We start from the raw sequence: 23,801 nt of genomic DNA, 5'->3' as shown, positions 1-23,801 counted from the left end.
GGGGGCTGAGTGTTCTTTTATCAGGGGTGTTATGCAGTGTGAACTCAGGATTCATGGTGAGAGATCAGACTATCATGCACTTACAGTGATTCAGTTGAAGCCTTCCTAAAGATTTGTGGTTAGAAATACTGGGAAGGGAACTCACATTATTTATCAGATAAAAGCGATATTCACTATGGCTAAGGTTGCTTGGTTGTTTTCCCCTAATAGAGACACTGTTCTGAGTCTATGGCTCCAAGTTATGTCCTTGGTGTCCACTCAGCACCTCCTCCTCCACATCCACTGAATTCTGGGCTAGTCAGTCTTACAGGGAAGGCCTTCACTGCTCAAGAGAGTCCTGAGGCAATGAATGCTTCAGACCACTCTCATCTCCTTAATCTTGAAGGATCTAGATGTCGTGCCCGTTTTGAGTCAATCCCACAAACTGAACCATGTTTTGCTATCTACTCCTGCTTGAAAAGGGTCGAAAAGATGCCTTACTTTCCCCCTCCTAATTATTTTCATCTCCTTTATCTCAAGTCATACTCAGGCCCATTACCTTAAATTTTTGGACCAATTCACTCTCTAGCAACCCATGCGTTAGTCACTGTTCATTGGCTATGTTGTGTCTACCTGAATTGTTGTCATCTTACCTTTTGCAAACTAGAATGTTCCCTCATTATTCTCCCAACAATTATTTCTGGCTTTTGCTTTGATGTTGCCAACTGATTGTCTCAGACATGGTCCCCTTGGTATTTATATCCTCTCTCATCGTTTCTGCCTCATACCATATATACCTCATATATTCCAGACATGAACTAAGTCTGGTTTTCTCTCTTGTGCCACCTGTTCAGATTCATACCTTTCTCATAGCTCTGACATCAGCAAGGACTCCTGTTATCTCACATCGGGATTAATAACACAGCCACTAGTGGGTCTCTCTGTTCTTCACTCAGATTTACTTTATCTTGCTTGGAGCAGTCGTAGTGATCTTTCTAAAACCCAAATCCCATTATGCCATTCAGGACTTACAAGGCCTTTGGCCATGTAAAGACTAAATTTTTCCTTCAGTGTAAAGACTTTCCAGAATTAATCTTCTCTCTCCTTCTTTCTTTCTTTCTTTCTTTCTTTCTTTCTTTCTTTCTTTCTTTCTTTCTTTCTTTCTTTCTTTCCCTTTCCCCATCTCTGCTATTCCCTTCCTCCCTTCTTTTCTTTTTCCCTCCCTCCCTCTTCCCCTTCTCTCCTCCACCCTTTACCTCCTCTTCTTGCTTTCCTACCCCTGTTGCCCCTTCTCTCCCGTTCTACTTCATCTTGTTGTATAGCCCAGGCTACCTTTAATGCTCAAGCCTTCCATCTCAGCCTTTCACATGCTGTAATTATAGGTGTGTCATTGCCCTCAGCTCCTGATTCTTCCAACTACACAGTTGGCCCAAGATAGTAGCGCATCAAGCCTTCCCCTTCCACTGAATCTTGTTCTTCTGGGACTTCTCATCCAGAAGATGTTTCCTGCTAGTGGTTTTAGTCTGATAGGTTGATTTCAAGGATCCTTTCTATACATCCCAGATACCCTTCTATGGGTATCCTTAATCTAATTGTGCAGAGAGCCATTTCCTGGTGTTTTCTTTAAACTAGGTAGTTACTCTTAAAGAGTCCATGTTTTATGCTCCTGTTAGATGCTCTAAAACCAGAACAGTGAGATTTGCTTTGCCCTTATTGAGGACACAGTTTAGAAGTCTCAGTTTGAATCCCAGAAGAGTTCTACTTAAGAGTCTTGGAGGTTTGAGACCTTCAGAAATGGGGAGTAAAGGACTCTAGTTGGACTGGAGGCCCTGGCATGGCTTGTTGCCAGTGAGGCCTGGAGAAGCGGTAACAGCTGGAAGAACTGGGAACTGTTACAAATGTCAGGAATGAGGGAATGGTTTTCTATCCAATATGAATGGAATATAGTTGACTAGGGATGGGGTAACCTAAATAAACCCAGGGTTTTACTTACTGAAGAAGATGAACTGAATATATAAGGTGATGGATAGATTGTTAATGTTTATGAATAGTTAGCCAAGCACACTGGCCTCTGACACAAGGAGAGGAATGCAGTCTAACAGTTCTGCCCTCTGTGGGGTGCAGCACAGAGACTGGACTGGGAAAGAGGTTTCGAGCGCTGGCTCTAAGGTAGACAGACAACATGTGGGATTGGACAGAACAGGAGGAAGAGGGTGAAATGTGGGGAGACAGAAACGTGGTTAGTGAGCTTATTTCTCTTCCCATAGGAGAAACATGAAAGCCTTTTCTGTAGGCACAATTCTAATTCTAGGGAATGAAGAGTATCCATTTGGTTTTGAAATGATTTAGTCTGACATCTTGTTTAATGTCCATTTCAATGGCTGTTTTATGCTCAAAATGTGGCAAATTGGACCTTTTTGTTGGGGCTCTTCAGGCTTCTCTGATTGCCACTGTGAATGACTGTACTGTGAACAATAACAAAGATAAGTGTGTCTTCTCTTTAGAATAACAATACCTGGCTGAGAAAGGAAATAATGGAGCAGATGCAGTAATTGGAAGGGTAACACCTTGATGTTCATTTTAATTCCAAGAGTCATAGGAAACACCAGTCTGTAGCTCTAAAATTGGAGAAATGAAATGTCCAGTAACTCCACGTACCAAACAGTAGCATACCTGGCACAACATGAAAGGTACGTAATAGAGCACATTAGCCAAAGACTAGGGACTAGCTCGGATGTTGTGTTCTCATGAAACTGTGAGTACACAGAGCTGAAACAGATGGTTGTAATGCTTGGTAAAAATACCATAAAACCCACCACTGTGAACCCAACCAGGTATACGGTTCACTTGGCAGGACAAAAGGCAAGTGAGAGACAATTAAGCAATGTCCTCTGCTCCTTTGTGGGATGCTATGACAACTGCTGGCGGTTGAATGGGGGAGGGGCAGCTCAAAGAATGGGGAATCTGAACTGTTTCATTTGTTCAAAGGTCATTTTCCCAGCTACCATTACAAGGGGATGTCTACTGAGAGGACAAACAATTCTGCCCTCACTAAATGGGAGTTCACTCTGGTTAATCTCGGTAAAATAAGCAACTCTTTGCTCTTATCCTGCATTGTTTCCGAGCAAATTTTTCAGATATATTCACTCCTTGTGCCTACAGCAAGTTTTCTGACTATTCTGTCAAGTGGGACAGATATCACTATTATAATATAGCTGATGACATCACTACTATAATTCTCCAGATGATGAAAGTAAAGTCCCAAGAAGTTGATTCTGAGTCTCCTGAATGGATAGGTGGGATCAGAGCCAGTGGCCCAGCTGGCCAAGCCTCCTTCCTGGCTAGTAGCCAGCTCATGAATTCTATGAATTCTGTTGGTTCTGTTGCAGCTTAGAACTGGAATACACACCCAGTGCTCCTGGGATCAGCCCACAAATACCTGCAGTGCCATTGTAGCCTCCTATACGGAGCTTGTACAGGCTTCTGCTGTCCTCCACAGCGAACTTGTCATAGTAGGCAAAGACGGCCTCCTGTCCATCCCGCATATCCACACGCAGCTCATAGCGGCCCTGGGCTGTTATCCTGTGGATGTTGTCTAGCCCTGTAGAGAAGTACAGACTGTGTACTGAGTCTTGCCCCAGCAGCTTTGGCAATGGAATAGAAACACAATGGGGGAGAAGGAGTTGGCCATCCACATTGTTCTGCTCTTCTCCCTTCTTAAGCTGGTGTCAAGCAGATCCTGCCAGACTCCGAATCTCTTCCTGTGAGTAGGCTACCCCAGGTCTACTGAGGAATGCCACCTCAGACAACATTGGAACTTAACATCTAATCTTGACCTAGTAACTGACAAGCTCTAAAGCTCAAATTTCATGACCCTGTTCCCCATAATCTTCTCCTACCAGGTATGGTACAAAAGCTCAAAAAAAGGTGTGATTCATTTGGTTTGAGTTGTAGGGAGCAACAGGTAGAAACATGGGGCCAGAGCACCCAAGATACCCAGACACAGTAGGTTTTCCTAGCAGCCTGCAGAGATGGCCCAGTCCACTCATATTGTGCAACCCTTCCTTTCTGTCCAGAGTTCCTGGGACCCCCAAAAATGGATCAGAGAAATAAGTGTATGGGCTTATGTCTTAAGTTTATGGTAATTGAATTTATGAATTTGCAATCTTTTAATGTGAACACAAGGGCAAATAGTCATACTATGCATGGTAATGTGTAGCTAACGTACATAGTTTGGTAGGTTAGTGTGTTAAACACCCGTTTAGCTTATTGATAGTTTCCACTGAAGATGGGCTTATCAGGGTGTAGCCCTCTATTATAAGTTGGGGAACATCTCTGTTGCTTTTTGCCTCCTGACTCTAGTCTTTTTTTGTTTCATCCATATACTACATCTTTATCCACCACTGCTACCTCTTCACTGGTCTTTCTAAACTCCTACTCACTTGTCCATTAAACATCCCAGACCTTGATCAAGAAATTCTTATAAGGTATAAAACCCTATACATCAAGAGTTCAGGCAGGACCTAGATACCCTTGGTGATATTTTCTCATATCCATTTTCTCTGCTTTTGACCTATTTACCTAAACTTTGGCCCACTGACCTTGTGTGCCTGAGGACTCTGAGCCTTCCATATTTCTAACTGCCCAGTTAAGTTAGAGCTTTTCTTTTGTTGTGTCATCCACTGTCTTAGTATACAATGATTTAGAACTAAAACATGGTATAAGTATAGAGAAACTGAGAGCTCATTTAAACCCCCTCTTCATTTTATGGGAGAGAGTTCAGAGAGTGAGGTGGGTGACCAAGGGCCCAGGTCTTTGGTTCTGTTACCTGCTTAAGATGGAAGACTTTAACTTGATTGCAAGCAGAAGGCTGTCAAATGTTGTTTGTGGAGCTGCTGACCCATAGTCTGTCCCTGACTTGGGCAGTTGTAATATTTGCTGGTGCTGCTGTGCCTGGACACCCTTAGCTAGAGAACCCAACCCCTGCTGGAAATATTGTAAGTCACTCACTAGCAGCCTCTTGAATGGTTTATTTTCCCGACCAAATGAGAGTCATTCCTTCCTTGTCCTCACGCCTTAGAATAGATGCTGGTCAGTGACTGGAGTGGAGGCACAGAAGTCTAGCCTCCTTGTCTGGTGGGGGCAGCTTAGAGGAGTAATTCACATTCCAGAGCATCTCTTGGATTCAGTCTAAAGGGAGTCTTCCATCAACACTCAGTATTACAATTTTCCAGGATCTCTCCTGGATCTTTCAATTCTCTTCTCAGATAATTCAATTCGATCACTTACTTGAATAAGAATTTACCCCAGTAAATAACTTGACTGAGAACCGCCATTTTAGGATCTGGTCCTAGATAACGCAACTTAGAGCATAAGCTGGGGGATCATAGGGTTGCGTAGGCCATAGAGTATTGTTGCCTAAACTACATAGCATTAGGACTTGCCTCTGTTAGCAAACCTTCATGTAGTGGTTAATCTTCATTGTCACCTTGACTGGATTGAGAAGCATCTTTGGACATAAGCCTCTGGTCTGTCAGTAAGGGACTGCCTAGATTAAACTAATTGTGGTGGTGAGTTTCAACCCAAATGCAGGCTGAATAATCACTTTTGGTGGGATCCAGGACTAAATTAAAAGGAGAAAGGTTCCAGCCTTAGTCTCTCCCTACCTTCTGTTCCTGATGCAATCTGACCGACTGCCTCCTGTGTCTGCTCTTCCGTGCCTGATACCATGATGGAGTGGATCATCCAACCAGGGACCAAAATAACCCCTCCCTTCTTTCAAGTTGCTTTTGTTGCTTACTTTGGTGCAATAGTGGGAAAAATAACCAACACAGCCACTAGCTCTTTACCTTACATCATGACCTTACTTTCCACTTTTGAGTTCTATAATATGCTCTGGGTCAGGCCCACACATATTCTTCTGTCTCTGACTTGTGCTGTCCATCTTCTGGGAGCAGTTTCCTTCCTTCATGTCCGCAATTTGCATGTGTGAGAAGGATTCCTGTTCTCTCTCTCTCTCTCTCTCTCTCTCTCTCTCTCTCTCTCTCTTCACTTTTTCTCTTCCTCCTGATCTTCAGTGTCTTAGCTCTCTTCCTTCTTTGTCAGCAATTCATCAGTTAGTCTGGGTTATTTACCAGTGTGAAAGGGCATCTCTGATGGTATGGGACATGTGGGAACAAGGCACTAAATAACCTGGAACAAATAGGGATGTCCCCATTCTAGTTCAGTTTTTTAAAAGATGAAAGTGAATCTGTAACCCTGACCCTAATCTTAACTCCTATCTTGGGTTTATTCTAGCACTCCACGGCTGGTTGAACACAGAGCATGCTTTGATCATCACTCTCACGCATAGCAACAGTGGGAGCAGCCACGGCAGACTTGTGCTATTGAATGTAACTGTCGCTTAATCATATTAATACTGCTTTCTTTTCTGTTTTCACTTTTAAATGATACTTTTACTTTTGAGGCATCTTTTTGTTTATGGCCCACAGCAACTAGCTTTCCAGTTTGGCAATGGTTAAAGCTTCTTGAAAACATATATTTAATTAAATAGAAAGTGATATACGAAACATTTAAGTGCCAAATGGTTCACATGTTTCACAAAAATATGATAGAAACTGTGAACTTGGTACACAGTAGCTTAGATTTTTGTAGACCTGAGTCTTGACTCCTCATGTCTACCTTGATTCGTAGGTATTACTGACTCCCAAGATGTTTGAAAATGTCTTAAGTTGAAGCACACTTGGCTGCTTGCTTGAATTTCCTCCCAATATGTTTAGATGACTCTTAACATACATTTTATTTCCTATATTGGCATAGGTTTGGCTAGCTAACATGTATTCAATACATTCTTATCATTGATTAATATCTACACTTGAGGTACATATATCTCAGGTAGTGATGTTTAAAGATGAATGATGAGATTCCAGTCCCCAAGAACATACGACGGAGACAAGACAGATAAAGTAAAATAGATACCATGATTCAGGTCCTATCAGAGAACATGGCCAATTATACCACAAGCAATGGATGAAAAATAAAAGAGTCTGTATGGCTTCTATGGATAAAGAGGTTCTTAACTGGGCCTTTGGGTATAAGGTAAACACCAAGGTGTAGGGACAAGGGAACAATTGGCTGAAGGATTGTTTCTTGCAGAGGAAATGTCAGTGGGTGTGCAAGATGAAGATGGGTGCCCAGGAAGTGGGATGTAGGACAGTAAGGTGCTTGGTGGTAGAGAGAAGGATACAGAAGGAGAGGAGGAAGCCTGGTAAAGAGCTCTGCCTTTACCGGGTGGTGATGGGAGTTACTGCAAGGCTTTACCAAGTTGTGTTACCCTTCAGTCAGATTTGGGTATGAGGGAGATTCTTCCAGTGACCACGTAGACAATGGGGTGGTCTCAGGAGCCAGGATCCCAGGTGGAAGGCTGTTACTTTACCACCCAAGGGAAGGTGGCAAAGCTTGAACATGAATGTGGCAAGGGTGGTCCAGCGACGAGTGCAAGCATCTCACACTATCATTTATTTGTTTTCCCCTCTGCCTCCCTTTATCAGCCATTAGAAAAATCTTTCAGAGAAACGTAGGCATTCACACACTGACTGCTTTATGATCTAGCATCAGCACCATCAGTCTGACTTCGGTGTGTTTATCTTCCTATGCCCACCGAAACCAACCTCCATCTAAACTCCCTGCTGTGTCAGACCTCTAGGAAATCACCTCTAACACTACTCTTATTCCCCCATTTCCCTCCCAAGTCAGATAATAACACTCTTCCAGGAATCCAGCAGAGTCTCATTTCTCTCTAGACCTGCAGGCTGGCTAGCTGGTTGCATAGCTTCCTAGAGGGGGCCAGCCTGCCCATTGCTTCCTGTGCCCTGTTCCCTACCAGGCAGATCCCTGCCTTTGTACTTGCTGCATGTCAAGATCCATCAGCATAAAAGACTATTAATGAGGATGGGAAGAGACAGAGCAAAGAGGAAAATACCACAGTCAGATAAAAACAGATCAATAGCGGAGCCAAACAGAGCAAGAGGCACAAAAGCAATTCACAAGCTGTCAACTTCTCAATGGACACAGACTTCTGACAATCCCAGACGGACACAGAAAGGAGCGAGATGGACAGAAACCCAGGGCAACCTGTCCAGGGGAAATCCAAAGTGGATGTTACCTAGCCAAAACTCATCCTCCAGATTCCCAAAGCCAACACGGTAATCTGCCCATTTCCGGAAAAAATCAGTTTGGCCATTTTGCCGTCTCTGGAAAACCTGTGAAGAGAAAGAGAACAAGAGAGAGGAGATGATCTGAAAAAGCAAGAATTGATAATTAATAAACGAATATGCCTGGGTTCTACGTCAGCTAGAATCAGAACCATTTCAGAAGTGAGTTTAAGGTTTCCACGGCAGGTTTTGCAGGGCATGCTCAGAACCCTTTTACTTGAAGTGCTGATGCATCTGACAAATAGACTAGGGGTGTGATATCGACACTAATTTGCACTCCTGAAATATAGAAAAGATTCAGGATACATATCAAGCTCTGAATAGTCAGGGGAAATGGGCCTGATTCTCAAATTAATCTTTTTTGCACCACAGAGAGTAGTAGGACGCATTTTTCACCAAAGCGCTGGGACCAACTTCAAATCATCTACTCACTGTCATCATCTTATTGCAGGCAAAGCAATTGCATATCATTCACTTTCCAAGCTGTTTAAGTGCTAATTTCATTTAACCTCCAATACATCAGCCTTGGCTTCAATTTCCAATTATGCTTTAAGAAGGAGGCACAAATATGTCAGAAACATAAAAGAAAATGTCTCCTGAGAGGATTATGAGTGCAGTCACCATTTAACTCTTCAAAACCTTCCCATTTTGGTTCATGAAATCTCTGGTGCTATGTTTGAGCAGTGCTAGGAAGGGGTGTGCACAGGAGGGTGGGTGGGGCTGAGTTCCCATTCATACCCGTTCAACCCCTATTGCTTGGTTTAGAGCTAGCTCCTGTGCACAGTGGCTAGCACCTCCGGGCTGCCCTGTTTCTTCTGCTGTATATTAGCTAGCCTATCATGTGTGAGAGGATGTGGTATCAACAAGTAATGTCTCTCTCCGTACCACTGTTACTTCTTGAAGGCTATGACAGTTCTAGGGAAGAATGAGGGGTCTAGAACAGGATGAAGACGCAAATAGCTCTTGTAACTAGAGGCTCACCCACATTCTGCCCCATATCTAATCATATCTAATCAATGTTACTCTCCAAGATAAGGCAACTAATTGCCTCACTGTGGAAGCTAAAGTGCTTCCATAGAGTAGCCGCCTCCTCCTCTCTTTATATTAGCTACAGCCCTTGGTAAGCAGGATCCAAGTGCCTCACTCCTTCATTTCCACAGCATTCCTAGCATCGGGCAAGGCAGCCTCATCTTACAGCCCTTCTTTGGGATAGGCCGTTACATCTTTCCTATGAGTCCTGGTTAGTTTTTATTGTTAATTTGACCCAACACAGAATAACCTCAGAAGAAGAAACCTCAATTGAAAAATTGCCTTCAATAGGTTGGCCTGCGGCCATGTCTGTGAAGAATTGCCTTGACTGAAGTGGGAGGGCCCAGCTCACTGAGTATAGCACCATCCCAAAGGAGGTAGGCCTGGTCTATATATGAAAAGTAGCTGAAGACAAGCCAGTGAGTAAGCCAGTACCATCTCTTCATGCTCACAGCTTTAGTTTCTGAGTTCTAGCCTTGACATCTCTCAGTGCTGTACAATGAAGTATAAGCTAATAAACACTTCTCTATGTCACTTTTGGTCATGATGTTTATCTTAGCAACAGAATGAAAGTGGGCCTTGAAGGCAGCGAAGAGACCAAGTTCCAAATGGATGGGATAGATAAGAGAACATCTTGAAGAATGGTGACATTGTAATCCACAGGTGCCCAGAGCCAGGTAGACTAGAAGCCTGAAGACATGTGCCTACAGCATGTACTTACAATCCAGCCGCCCCCATCTGTGGTCATATCGCAGTATACTTGCAACTTGTGGCTTAACTCCCCATTGAGGAAGATGGTGTAAACTCCACTCAGAGTGTCTCCATTCATCAAGTGCTGGGCACAGTCTTGAGGATGAGAGAACACCCGGCCCCCTATAGAAGAAAAGCAATTGAAAATTTGATATTTACTTATTATGCACCTGTGTGTACTGCATGCCTGCATTTAGACCACAGCGTACATTTGGAGTCAGAGAAGAACTTGAGGGAGTCAGTTGTTTCTTTCCACCACTGGGTCCTGGGGATGGAAGTCAGATTGCTAAGCGTGGGCAGCAAATACCTTGTGCCTGCTGGCCAACTCATCAGCCCCAAAGCAATTTTTAGAGATGATACTTTTTTTACCCCATTATGCACAAGAACCCTTGCATCAGAGGAGGTTTTAAAAAGTCCCGTGGTTGGTACTTCATCATGAGTTGTAAGAAGTTCTAAGTGAATTCAGACAATGGGTGGGTGTGAAATCTGAACTCATGTTGGATGTATAGATTCTGAGGACCAAAGGTTTAAAGTCTCTGCTTCCCAGATTCTCTAGCTTGACTATAAACTAAAAGCCTTGAACATCCACTTTCTCATCAGTAAAATGGGGGTAATAAGGACTTTCCCCTTGTAGCATGAAAAGGAGGTATTGCCCTCGGTGATTGTTTAAGAGATGGGCCAGTGAACCACTGTCAGGATCTTTCAAAGGTAAGGAGACATCAGAATAAAGCCTTTGTCATTCACATGGCAGCCATGAAGGAATGCCCACACAAGTTCAGCATTACCTCAGTGATGAACGTCTAGTCCTTGTACAAAGCAATCCCTTGATTGTACTGAACAATCAACTGGCCATGTTTTACAGTTCAGTTTTAATTCAAGGACAGGGCAGGGGAAGTAAATTGCAGCTCATCTTTCAGAAGGAACAGCCCAATCTGTAAAACAATACCTAATTAGCTGTAAGAGAAGCTTAAATCCTGAAGCGGTTGGCTCTGAGATAAGTTTTGTGCCTATCAGACAGGCTGAGAGCAGTCTACCAGAGGGACTTTGCTGAGAGAGCAAGTTAAAGGCACAGCCTGTCATGTGAGGATGGTGGCTGGAGTGCTCTGTAAATGTGGGTTTCTGGGTCAATGAAGACGATACAGTACTGTGTTTCTGTGTGGAAGTGAGGTCGACATGAAAGGAAGCTGAGGCTAGATCGCAGGTGTTAGCCACCATAGCATCTCCTGGTGGTATTTTTACCCATACACTACAGATATTACACCCAGCCCCTTGGAAAGGCAGGGCAGCGAATCAGAGGAAGGTGGGTCAGTATAGATCGGAGACTTATTTTATCAGACAAGGAAACTTCTCAGGAAGAGTCCATGAGTAGCTTATTCAGGTGGCTTGTAGTCACATTTTCAGAGCCCAGGCAAGTGTACTGTAAACTCTATCAAAGCAATAAACACAACCAGAGATGGAGAGATGATGACTCCATGTTTATGAGCATTTGTTGCTCTTTCAGAAGACCTGACTGATTCTCAGCACCCATATCAGAGGACTCACAACCACTCCAGGGGCTCGGAAACCCTCTTCTGGCCTTTGTGGGCACCTGCATACATGTGGTGTACAGGCATAGACATAAATACATACAGAATTAAAAATGTGAAATAAATCTTCAAAAAACAACTCTTCAGAGGGACTGTAACCTATGATCTAGTTTCTTAAGGGTCTTCATCTATCCAAGGAGTGACTGATTTTTGTATTTAACATAAGTATATAATACTCCAAGTGTTACCACAGAAAGCACTATGTTCAAATTAAGTGTTTTCTATCAAAAGTGACTTTCATAGTAGCTTCATAAAAGTTATTGAATTGCATTTCCAGCATGTCCTAGACCTCCTGAAAGCTCATAGCTCACTTGTCTCTGAGGTTTAACATTCATTTCAAGGGACAGGCATGAGTGACTTCTGTCCCCTTTCTGTGTTGCTTTGGGAACACTGGCTTTATTTCTGGCCATCTAAGCTATTCTTGACCCTGGTCTCTGGAGCAACCAGTGTGCCCACTTGCCTCTCACTGCCTGTGGTCTTCCTTTTACATCAGCACATAATGTGCTTGACCTCCAGCTCACTGCTGCTTTATACACTGCTTCTCCCAAAGGAGAAACCAGCCCAGTTTCTTAGGGAGATAGAACTCTGCATTTCTTAGTACTCCATGAGTCCTCCCCTCAAAAATACTTTCCTCAAAACTCACCACAGTAACCTCACTGAAATACACAAATGAAACCAAACCCACTTAGAGACTAAAGCAAGCAATTTTACATAAACTCCTTTTCCTTCATTGATAACAGCTAAAATATATGTTATAGATGCTTGAAGAGGGTTCGGATCCATTCTTAGTTTCTCTAAAGTTAGACTTAATGTAAGCACATGTAATGTGTTCAGCTGACTTGTTCTGGGGAAGAGGAATTTTAAGTATGTAAGATGCTGTCATAAAAGAGGCATTCACTCATCTTTCAAGCTGGAAGATAAGAATAAGATCAACTGAAGGGATAAGTGTCTAAGGAGTGTCAAAGATGGATGGGATAAAGGTCTCAGATGATGCTTGGAGAGGGAGGACCATATGCTCTGCTTTCTGAGCTCCTATAGTTAGCTGGCAGGTGGAGACACTATCCAAGTGTGTGGGAGGTTGATGCATGGTTGCTGGGTGCACTTGCCTTACCCTTGACAAATTACAAGGCCATCTGGTTGTTAATAGATTCAATTTGCCGTAATTTAGTCTATGGCATTAGTGGAAAGGCAATCAAGAAGCACGTTGCTTTCACAGACTATCAGAAGCAGCAACCTGGGAGTTTCCATTCCCTGGGAACTCGGAGAAGATTCGACATGAAGCTTCTCTCCAGCCCTCAAAGCGTCCCAAGTTTGTCTCAGACTCGCTATTAATCCCTTTAATCTGATGAGAGAAAGCAAAGGCTTGCCGAGAGTTCTCAAGTTATGGACGTCATCATTCAGACTCCTGTGCTCCATCCCGGTTCTATCACGTCATCACGTGGAGCAGGGAGAGAGGCCAGAAGTCCGTATCTGACTAAAGAGCTTCATTCAGATAGAGCTGTTTGTAGTTTAGTTTTCTCTTTTCAGAAGCCAAGAGGAGGAAATGATGAATCCGATGGTGCCTTGAGGCCTCTTGGCCAGCTCTCCCTGCTTAGATCTGTATGATTGGGCAGATAACAATTAATTTTTCTCCTCTCTTCCTTAAGCGCGCGCACACACACACACATACACACACTATCTATCTATCTATCTATCTATCTATCTATCTATCTATCTATCTATCTATCTATCTATATATCTATCTATATATCTATCATCTATCATCTATCTATCTATCTATCTATCTATCATCTATCTATTCTCTCTCTCTCTCTCTCTCTCTCTCTCTCTCTCTCATCTCTCTATTTCTCTAGCCAGAATGTCCTGAGCACTCCAACTATCATTTTGGATGAGATGGAGAGGAGAGGGGTTATTTGGCCTTAAGTTTGAGCCTTAAGTTCCACCCCTTACCATTTCACCCTACTGCTTTGGAGGAATTAGACTTTGGCTCAGCTAACAATCATAAAAGCATTCTCATATTCCAATTGATCTGGAATTCATATGTTTTAGAAGATTATCAGGGCCAATCACAGACAACTTCAACTCCCCAGATGCCATAGCATTTAATCTAATCCAGTATCTCCCTTTAACCCTGAAACTGATCATCCTAATAACTTTTTAGACCAAGCACATACCTAGTGGGTCCTCCCTCCTCCCTTCTGGTGCAGTAGCTGGAGCCTGGATGGATAGGGTAGCATTTTTCTTAAAAGCACAAGCAATGGTTATTCCCAAGTAAGAAGGGAGCCAAGTGACCAGTACAGTGAAGTGTCTCATGGTTAAGTATTTCTAGATGTAATTGTGAGATTCACAGGCCCAGGGCATTCACCAGAAGAGTTGCTCAGAAGTTGGTTTGTGTTGGGCGTCAGAGGCTGCCTGCTGAGTGGTGAGCAGCGATCTACACTAAGACACATGGGGCAATCAGATGGCTCCATGCCAGTGGGGAGTAGGAGAGGCTTCTCTGTCCTTCCCAGCCATCTCTTGTTTTGTTTCCTGGGGGAGTCTTTAAAATGGTCAGATTTAATAGCTTTAGAGAGCCTCGGCTTACTGATGCTTGCCATGCTGATGGACTCCACTCTGATGAACTCAGCATCAGAACTGAAGCTGTGACATCAGCAGGCTCCTCAGAGATCAGCCACAGCAGGTTTCTCAGTAAATGCAGAATAAAGTATATTTTTCTCCACAGAAAGCTAATGACTTGTATTTACAAAGTCACTGATAAGATTTTGGGGGTGGACCAAGCCTAGCTGTCAGTCAGCCCATATGTGTTGAGTCCATCACTTCAAGTTTCTCAGAGAATCTTCTAATTTACCAGCTTGTTGTCTTGCTATTCACTTAAGAGACATATAGGAAAGTGACCCTTGATTTCTAAATACCAGGCTAAGAGATGGGGATGCACGAAAGTAGCAAAGACATCTTTCAGTTGGCTCATGGTGTGGTGGGAAAACCAAACAAATGTGACCTCAAGTTCTTAGTGCTCTGAGACCAACATGGGAGGTTAGAAGGGCATCAGAGTGGATGTGCAGTGACCCTGGGAGCTGCCGAAGAGGGCAGCTGAGACGTGGGGTTCTAGAATAGAGTAGAATTTGACAAGTGCTAGTCAGAAGCTTTCTTACTTTAGCAACTGACCAAGATCAGCCATGTACTGGTAGAGAAGGGTATTGCTGGCATGTGGGAAAGCACAGGCCTTTTGGAAAACTGAAGATTTAGCTAACAGATAGAAGGAGCACTGTGTTGGATGGAGTACTTCTTACACAGTAACTGAATCCTGCTGTGTAAGAAGAGGGGCCTTCCATTCAGAGCCTACCCCACATGTGGCCCATACATATACAGCCACCAAAGTAGATAAGATGGATGAAGCAAAGAAGTGCAGGCTGACAGGAACCGGATGTAGATCTCTCCTGAGAGACACAGCCAGAATATGGCAAACACATAGGCGAATGCCAGCAGCAAACCACTGAACTGAGAACGGGACCCCCGTTAAAGGAATCAAAGAAAGGACTGGAAGAGCTTGAAGGGGCTCGAGACCCCATATGAACAACAATGCCAACCAACCAGAGCTTCCAGGGACTAAGCCACTACCTAAAGACTATACATGGACTGACCCTGGGCTCCAACTGCATAGGTAGCAGTGAATAGCCTAGTAAGAGCACCAGTGGAAGGAGAAGCCCTTGGTCCTGCCAAGACTGAACCCCCAGTGAACGGGATTGTTGTGGGGAGGGCTGTAATGGGGGGAGGATGGGGAAGGTAACACCCACATAGAAGGGGAGGGAGAGGGGTTGGGGGATGTTTGCCTGGAAACTGGGAAAGGTAATAATAATGGAAATAAGAAATACCCAATTTAATAAAGATGGAGAAAAAAAAGAGAAGAGGGACCTTCTTCTGAAGCCAGTAGATGCCCAGCTCTACCTTTGCAGACATAACCCTACTTGAACAAAATTTCCCTTTGGCGATGGTGGTATGTTTTTCTGATGCCTCTACTCCATGAGTAAAAATTTTATACAGTCTCAACATCTTCAGTGAGAAACAGCCATTGTTGAACTATCTCGATTATATCATGTAAGACAGCACAAGAAATCTTTATTATTAAAAAAAATCACAGGGATAGGCATCTGACTTGTTTCTCACCACTATCCTTAGCATTTAGAACAGAGCCCGACACGAAGTAGGTGCCCTATCAATATTTATTAGGTGTTTAGTGTCACATGAGTGATAGCATCCATCCCCTATGATAATAACAGAGGACACAAAATTAGATTCTCTGAAGACATGTGCAATGGCACAATTTAAAATGGGCCAAATCAAATCTTGTGACTGGTGACATGTAAGATCTTTCTGTCGCATTTATAAGATCATTTCATAGCAATGCTTTCTCAACCTTCCTAATGCTTTGACCATTTAATACAGTTCCTCGTTTGGTGGTGACCCCTAACCATAAAATTATTTTCACTGCTACTTCCTCACTGTGGTTTTGCTTGTTAGGAATTGTAATGTAAATATCTGATATGCAGGATAGCTGATGTATGACCCCAAAGGGGTTGCAACTCATAGATTGAGAAGCAATGTCATAATCTATAGTAAATAGTACTGTTCAATAAGACTCACTACTTTCAAAAATAGGTGGCCTTGTATCTCTGCCCTGTTCAGTAGTGCAACTACTCTATAAGTAAGATCAGCGACTTAAATGAAGGGGGCCATTCCCTGAGTACAATCGTTTTCTAGATGTCCCCCAAACTGAAATAATATAATGTATAGAGTATAACAACTATTTTTCAAAGTTTATTTGTAGTTAAAAATCCCACATTTAAAAGATTCTCAAGGCTCAGGTGTCTTCGCTAGTGAGAACAGATTGAGAATTTGAAGATGAACTCTCATTAGTTTTATACATGAAACAGAAGTCCTTCATGAAACAGAAGAGGTAAAATCAAATAAATTTCTCAATTTGCTCAGTGAGGCCAGAGTTATTCACATTGCAATAAACAGTCAGACAAAACAGTATTAAAGGGATAGCACAGGTTGGATGAGAGTTTTGAAATCCATTCTTCCTTCCCTATGTTGCCATAGATAACTCATTGTCTGGCCCCTTTCATCTGCATTTGGTCTTTCTTGACCAGTATGCCACCAGAAGGAGGGTCTGACAACCCTAAGAGAGAATGGGCTTAAGGGACAGAGTATCCATGCCCCGAGGAACAAAGCTACTCTGAAACAAAGAGTACAGTTGTTACGTCATCGATTATCTACTGCAGCTTATTAAAACAGCATCTTAGGTATGCTAACCTGACTTACAGAGGTTAAAAAGATATCCTCACCATGAGAGAAAGTAAGACACTAAAACCCAGCAGAAATATTAAGCCTGAATAATAGGGTTTACAGTAACAGTGCAACAGATGAGATAAATAAAGGTTTTAGACACAGGTAAAATATCAATAATGAATTGGAGTACCTGACTGAGGCCGTTTTTTAGAAGATAAGAGGGAAGAGGAAAAAGATAGGACACTAAGAGATTTCGAGAACAGTGTACACGTCCTACCATCTAGTTAATAGAAGTCCTGAAAAGAAAAAAAAATTTACAAATAGGAGGAAACACTTCAATGAATAATACAGTCAAATGTATGTGAAGTCCAGATAAAATGCTGCAGATTTAAAAGCATCATGGGATGTCAAACTGGAGAGAAAAAGATGAATGAACTCTTAGAATGAACTGGGAGACTATTGAAAAAGAAATAAAACGGGATTGGGGGTTTAGCTCAGTGGTAGAGCGCTTGCCTAGCAAGCGCAAGGCCCTGGGTTCGGTCCCCAGCCCCACCCCACCCCCCCAAAAAAAAGAAATAAAACTACGGGGCTGGGGAGATGGCTCAGTGGGCAGAGTGCTGCCACCCAGGCAAGAGGACCTGACAACCATGTTTGCCTACGTCTGTGATCTCAGTCCGGCAGAGACAGAGCCAGGCAGGTCCCAGCAGAACCCACTGGCCAGCCTTTCCAGCTAAATTGGCGGGCTCTTCAGGGAGAGACTCTGTCTCAAAGAATATGGTGGAAGAGTAATCCAAGAAGATACCTGACGGTGACGTCTGGCCTCGACATGCATATATGTGCACGTACACCTGCATGCACACAAGCACAGATCACACACACACACACACACACACACACACACACACACACACACACACACACACACACAAATTCTAGGAGACTCTAGATAGAAAAGTTCAGTCGCCTACAGGACAAAATCGAACTGACATTAGACTTTTTGCTTCTTTCTTTTTTTTTTTCTTTTTTCTTTTTTTCGGAGCTGGGGACCGAACCCAGGGCCTTGCGCTTGCTAGGCAAGCACTCTACCACTGAGCTAAATCCCCAACCCCCGACATTAGACTTTTGAAGGCAGAATACACATGGGAAAAGACAGTAGGAGCCAGGTGTGGTGGCGTGCACCTTTAGTCCCAGCATTTGGGAGGCTCACAGACAGGACTACATAGTGACTTCAGGATAGGCAGGCTATATAGTGAGGTCCTGTCTTAGAGAAAAAAATTAAAAAACAGTAGTAAGACTGAAACCTGAACAATTTTTTATTTTTTTTTTTTTTGAGAAGCTGGCAAAACATGAAGAGATAAACAGAAACAATGGATGGGCTATTTTCTTTATGATTGTAGATGTAAACTGTGTAAAGAGAGTTAACCAAATCTGAATTATTAAAACCTCATATTTGGGGGAAAGTTTTAAATGATACTAAAGGCATGTATTGTAAAAAAGCTACCAGTACAAGCCATGCCATCAGTAAGCGTGAAGGATAAAAACCACGACTTAGTAAACTATCATTTGATAGAGTTCAGTGCAAAAACTCCTAACTCAAAATATGAGAAAAATTTATAACTTCATGAGTGTTTCATACCACAGATCTGAGCAGGTGCTATTCTTGTTTATACATGGCCCAGCCAATTACATATTTTCTTTATTTTAGAAAACAATTGCAGGGCTAAAGAGATGCGGTGGATAGGAGTTGGTGAGGATTACACAGCTGAAGTTTTGATTGTATTCTCTTCAAGGGTGTGAACAAGTCAAGGTTAGTTAGCCTCACAGTCACTGAGAGCTTTGGAGATTCCAGTTAATGTGAAGTACAGAAATGAAATCCTTATTCATTAATGATATAAAACACATAAAATATTCGAGCACTTGTATTCATGCTCATGCTTGGGTATGTGGATGCCAGAAGTCAGTGTCTTTTGTAACAGGCTCTTTTACTGAACCCAGAACTCCTCTAGTCAGCTAGACTGCCTGACTGGACAAAGTCCTGAGACACTGATGAGATACAGCCAAAGGCATGGGTGCTCAGGATTAGAACTCCAGTCCTCATAAGTGCACAGCAAGCAGTACGTTTACTACTCTACCCCCCCAGCTCCATATTTTTTTTTTTTGGAGCTGGGGACCGAACCCAGGGCCTTGCGCTTGCTAGGCAAGCGCTCTACCGCTGAGCTAAATCCCCAACCCCCCAGCTCCATATTTACCTATAATATTAATAGAAACAATAGATAATTACAATTAGGAAGAAAGTCAGCAGGATTGCCAGATACTGGATCAATATATAAAATCAATAGTATTTTTCTGCATCAGCAATAATCAACTAGAAAATATTTTTTTAATTAGATACAAGTCACAAAGCAATAAAAATAATAACGCTTCCTGAAACCAACCAAGAACACAGGAATGCTGTGGGGGAAAATTTAACATTGTGAGAAACATAAAGATTATTTAGATAAATGGAGATCCAGTCTATGCCTTTTAGAAGGGATAACTTGCTACCATAAGGCTGTCAGTTCTTCTCAAATTAACTTACAAGTATATTGCGATTCCAATCTAAATTTTATTTGGAGGACTTCATACCTAAATGGGAAAATTCAGATGACATGGAATCTATGGAAAATTACGTGTCATCAAATACCTAAGTGAACATGGAGAATGGGAAGCTTGTCTTACCATGTGTAAATTACTAAGACTAACTCTACATATAAACACAAAAATTCTAGGCTTTGATTTAAAAAAAACAGATGAATAGAGCATGATATAAAATAGCTAATTCAGAGTTCAGAGACAGATTATGTGCATTGTGAACTTAATATACAGGAAAGCACACAAATCAATGAACAGATGGCTTACTTAGTGCATGATGCTGATAAAACTGGTTCACTATATAAAGAAAATTGAAATGGTATCCCCACTGAATGCCACATATGACACGGACAAAGCATGATAATAAACCACAAAGTGAACAGAACAATATCAAAGAAAAATATTTGGATGTATTGGTAAGAAAAGACTTTGTATTAAGGGTGTTAGAGGTTCAATTATTCAAGTAATATGGGATCATACTATCGGGAACCCTGATAGGAAAATAAGCAAATGGACACGGACAGGTAATTTACAACAAAAGAAAAATCAAATGTCTGACAAATGGGGAGAGATGCTTAAATTCAAGCTTACTGTTGCTTAATGTGAGTCATCAAAAGTAATAAGACACCGATTATACGATTATACTTATCAAACTGCCAGAAGTTACAAGGCTGGATCAGGCTGGACTGTGTCAAGTCATTAGGAATGATATGTGTTCCCAGAAATCAAGAGCATTCCTGTGAGTCCAGCCTGTAAGTACTTAAACTATACACACATATACCCAGCTCGATTCCTCTTTGGATATACAACGTTTGCACACCTCACTGGTCCACAGAATAAAACACTGAAGGCACAGAATGCAGCACCGTTTTGGGATTGTGAAAGGTTGCAGACAATCTGATGCCTGACTTTGAGAGAGTGGAGAGGCAAAAGTGATGGATGGGCACCTGTCAGGTAATATTTCACAGTAATTAGAAGTGAAAGACAGATGAACGTACAAGTGCCCAAACAGAAAAAGTATGAGTCATATAATCCAAAACATGCTAGGCACATTTAGATCATTGCTAATCAAAACGGTTCGATAAGAACATGTTTTTCAAAGGCAGGAACAAGAGGCAAGGTTTGACGTGTTGGAATGGTTGTATATGAGTGACAAAAAAACTGTGGCAAAAGGAAATAACGGAGGGCGAATGGGGAGGACCTAGAAGCTGATATCAAGAACACACAATAAAGGGGGCAGTTTGATCAATCCAAACCTTGATCTAACATTTAGCTGTTTATTTGCTTGGGATGGGATATTCATATGGTATGATTAGAATCTTACCTCCTTCTTCATAGCCAGGCCTCAGAGAAAAGCGAAGGCAGACCTCCCTCTGTGTGTCAGAGAAAGGAGAGGCAGACTGCCTTCTGTGTGTGTGTGGGACTGTCTTTCTGTCTTTCTGTCTGTCTCTTTCCGTGTGTCTCTCTGTCTCTCTCTCTGTCTCCCTCTCTCTCCCTCTCCCTACCAGGCAGCTTTTGTTCTTTTGTTTATCCTGGAAATAAAACATCAAACTGTAAGTGGCAGAGCAGTGGGAAATCCCCTTAGCTGCTGCTTGGATAGAGGGATGTGTGACGCCCGGATGTACAGATTACCAGGCTTCCCTTTCCAACAGAAATCCTGCTACATATGATGTTTCTTTTTTTTTTAAAGTCCACCATCCACTGCTTTGGAGTCTAGAATTTGCCAATTTTCATTCAATTTTACAACCTAAAAAAAAAAAAACCCTAGTTTTATGTCAGAGAAGACCCAAAATTTTCTTGGAAAGCTTCACAGACCAGCCTGACCTGGAAGGAAGATAGCAGGGGGTAAAGGCAATAAAAAAGGAATAAAAATACAAAAACAAAATAAACAAAACCACAACCTCATCTCATTACTCATCTTTAGCTACCTCTTCACTTAACCTCAAGGTCGAGACAACCCTTTTATAGCATCCACTGCCTCTGAGGATGCGCTTCAGCGTGCGCCTTGTTTGCCTTTTATAGTATTAAAAGAGACAATGAAACCTGCCTCTCCGAAGATCATTTCACCAAGTCCCCGTGGCTCTGCAGGGAATATTTGTTTCCTCATTTAAATTCATGTCTCTAAAAGACAAGTAGACCTTGGATGAAATTTCAGGAGACAGCAAATTATAAATAATGTATCTATATTTTTTTCTCTCCCATACCACTTGTATATAATTCCCCCCGGAGTCTTGTGCAAACACCAGAGACAAGAGGACAGGAAGCTATTAACATGATGGAAAGATAGGAATGGGCTCATATCGTGCGGTATGAACATAAGAAAAGGCATCTGGAGTAGAGGAGGCTTCCAGGCCAGCCACTTCTTTTCTATAACCATGCTGGGGAGGAACTGGGAGGAAAGGAAAACCATAATCAGAAAATATTGTGTGAGAAACAAGTATCTATTTTCAATAAATAGAGAAAAGAAAAATTATCATTATTAATTATTGGCATTTTAACTCTTTCCCAGACCATTAATTATATAAGCATCTGCTTGAGTGAGTCTTGGTCATTCCAGGACAGGGTGTTTGTCAGTCACGGGGGCCACTTTGAAGCCAACCTTTAAACTCTGTTGTCCATCAGAAAAGGCACCAAAAACCCTCACAGGATTGGCCCATCCTCGGAATGGAGTAAAGTGGGAAATGCAGATGCTGTCAGTTACGTTGGAAAGGATGCTCTCAGGCACAAGGAAATTAGTCTCTAATTCCTTCAGCCTTGGTGTACTGTCACAGAACTTTCAGTGTTCCCCAGACTTCCTCAGCGGGATTAACTCATGCCCACGGGGTCCAGACAGGCAGCCTTTCCATCTTGGATCAGGTGCAGAGATTCTGGTTTTCACTTTGACTGCGTACCCTTTTCTGTAACACCCCTAACCCCGCCATTTGGAAGCAAACACCCTTGTATTCTATTTTTTCATTAACTTTCCTCTTGGCAGAGGCAGAAAGGGTAGAGGGGCAGGGACTGGGGCAGAAAGTAGACACTGCAGACCAGTGTGATGGCCCCAGAAAGATTTGTACTGTAGTGGCAGACAGAACCTGAAAGGGATTTTGCCTTCATATTGTACACGATGCACCTCTTTTTAGCTTCCCCTGTGTAGGGAATTAAGATTCTTCTTTAGTGTTTTGTTTTTTTGGTTTTGTTTTATATCAAGATATATCTACTTCTGTACTCTGAAGCTGAGATTTAACCCTCCAGTTCATCTGTCATCCCGATGTACCAGCCTTTGTACCTGGAATATTGGCATGCATTATTTCTTGCCCAAGAAATTTCACTCAGCCCTCAGCATCTAGTTGTCTCAGTGGGTTCTGATAAATCTCCAAAACAAAGCCAGCAGGGTTTAGGATGCATCAGTGACTTAAATTTCAGCTTCCCGTTAAAACTGCAACAACCCCGAAACATTGATACTCCTTTGCTCCATATCAGGGGGATGGTGGTACGTCCATTGTTGGTATCCTAAGCACTACCCTGGAGTGAATATCTCAGCTGGTAGCTATATTCACTGCATAGATGGTGGGCTCCTCAATTTTCTTTCTTTCTCTTTTCCTCTCTCTCCCTTTCCTCCCTTCTTCTCTGTCTCTCTCTGTGTCTCTCTGTCTTTCTCTGCCTCCCTCCCTCTCTCCCTCTCCCTCTCCCTCTGTCTTTCTACCTCCCTGTCCCTGTCCCTGTCCCTGTCCCTGTCCCTGTCCCTGTCCCTGTCCCTGTCCCTGTCCCTGTCCCTGTCCCTGTCCCTGTCCCTCTCCCTCTCCCTCTCCCTCTCTCTCTTTCTCCCCTGGCTATGTTTAAGGAGCCTGGAGTCATGAAAAAAATAACAAACCAACCTAAATAGACACGGTCTGTCACCTGCACTGCCCATCGAGCAAAACCACTAGTCAGTCTCCTCTCCAGATTTCCATGTGAGTTGTTAATTACTACGAGATTTTATCTTCTCAAGACCCTAGCTAGATCTAGAGTCTCACATCCAATTGGACTGCATCTAAGACAAGGCAGTGATGGTCACAGAAACCACTGTACTTCTCTGTCCAAAGAAACCTGAAAAGGGGCCACGGCTCTAGATACCACAGAAACTTCAGATGTTTGACACACCGCTTACTACCGTCAGCTGTGACATTAGCAGGGTGGGGATAAAATGCTCATAGGACACTGAGCATTTTGGTGACAAAACGATTCCTTTAACCCAATAAACATGCAAAGCGGGAGCCTCTGTTCACTATGTTCTTTTTATGGTGAAAAAAAATTTAATTCAGCAGAAAACTCCTCCTAACTGGTCTTTAAGTATTGGCTTCAT

The 23,801-nt window shown here is 42.6% G+C and overlaps 1 protein-coding gene across 9 annotated transcripts in view; it reads right to left on the bottom strand.

Moving 5' to 3' along the window:
- The window catches only part of Tnr (tenascin R), a 421,034-nt gene that overhangs the window by 9,102 nt on the left and 388,131 nt on the right, over nucleotides 1–23,801 (bottom strand). For 7 of the 9 annotated variants that reach the window (XM_039090392.1, XM_063272049.1, XM_039090391.1 and 4 more), the window contains 3 exons: nucleotides 9,943–10,094; nucleotides 8,144–8,240; nucleotides 3,419–3,580 (listed from right to left, as the gene is read on the bottom strand). In XM_039090392.1, coding sequence (XP_038946320.1) covers nucleotides 3,419–3,580; nucleotides 8,144–8,240; nucleotides 9,943–10,094 — 411 coding nt within the window. The remainder of the gene's footprint in view (nucleotides 1–3,418; nucleotides 3,581–8,143; nucleotides 8,241–9,942; nucleotides 10,095–23,801) is intronic. The other 2 variants (XM_063272048.1, XM_063272051.1) reach the window with 1 other exon arrangement.

Source organism: Rattus norvegicus, chromosome 13 (assembly GCF_036323735.1).
Source record: "Rattus norvegicus strain BN/NHsdMcwi chromosome 13, GRCr8, whole genome shotgun sequence".
NCBI classification, from domain to species: domain Eukaryota; kingdom Metazoa; phylum Chordata; class Mammalia; order Rodentia; family Muridae; genus Rattus; species Rattus norvegicus.
This window is presented reverse-complemented; position numbering and strand designations above follow the sequence as displayed.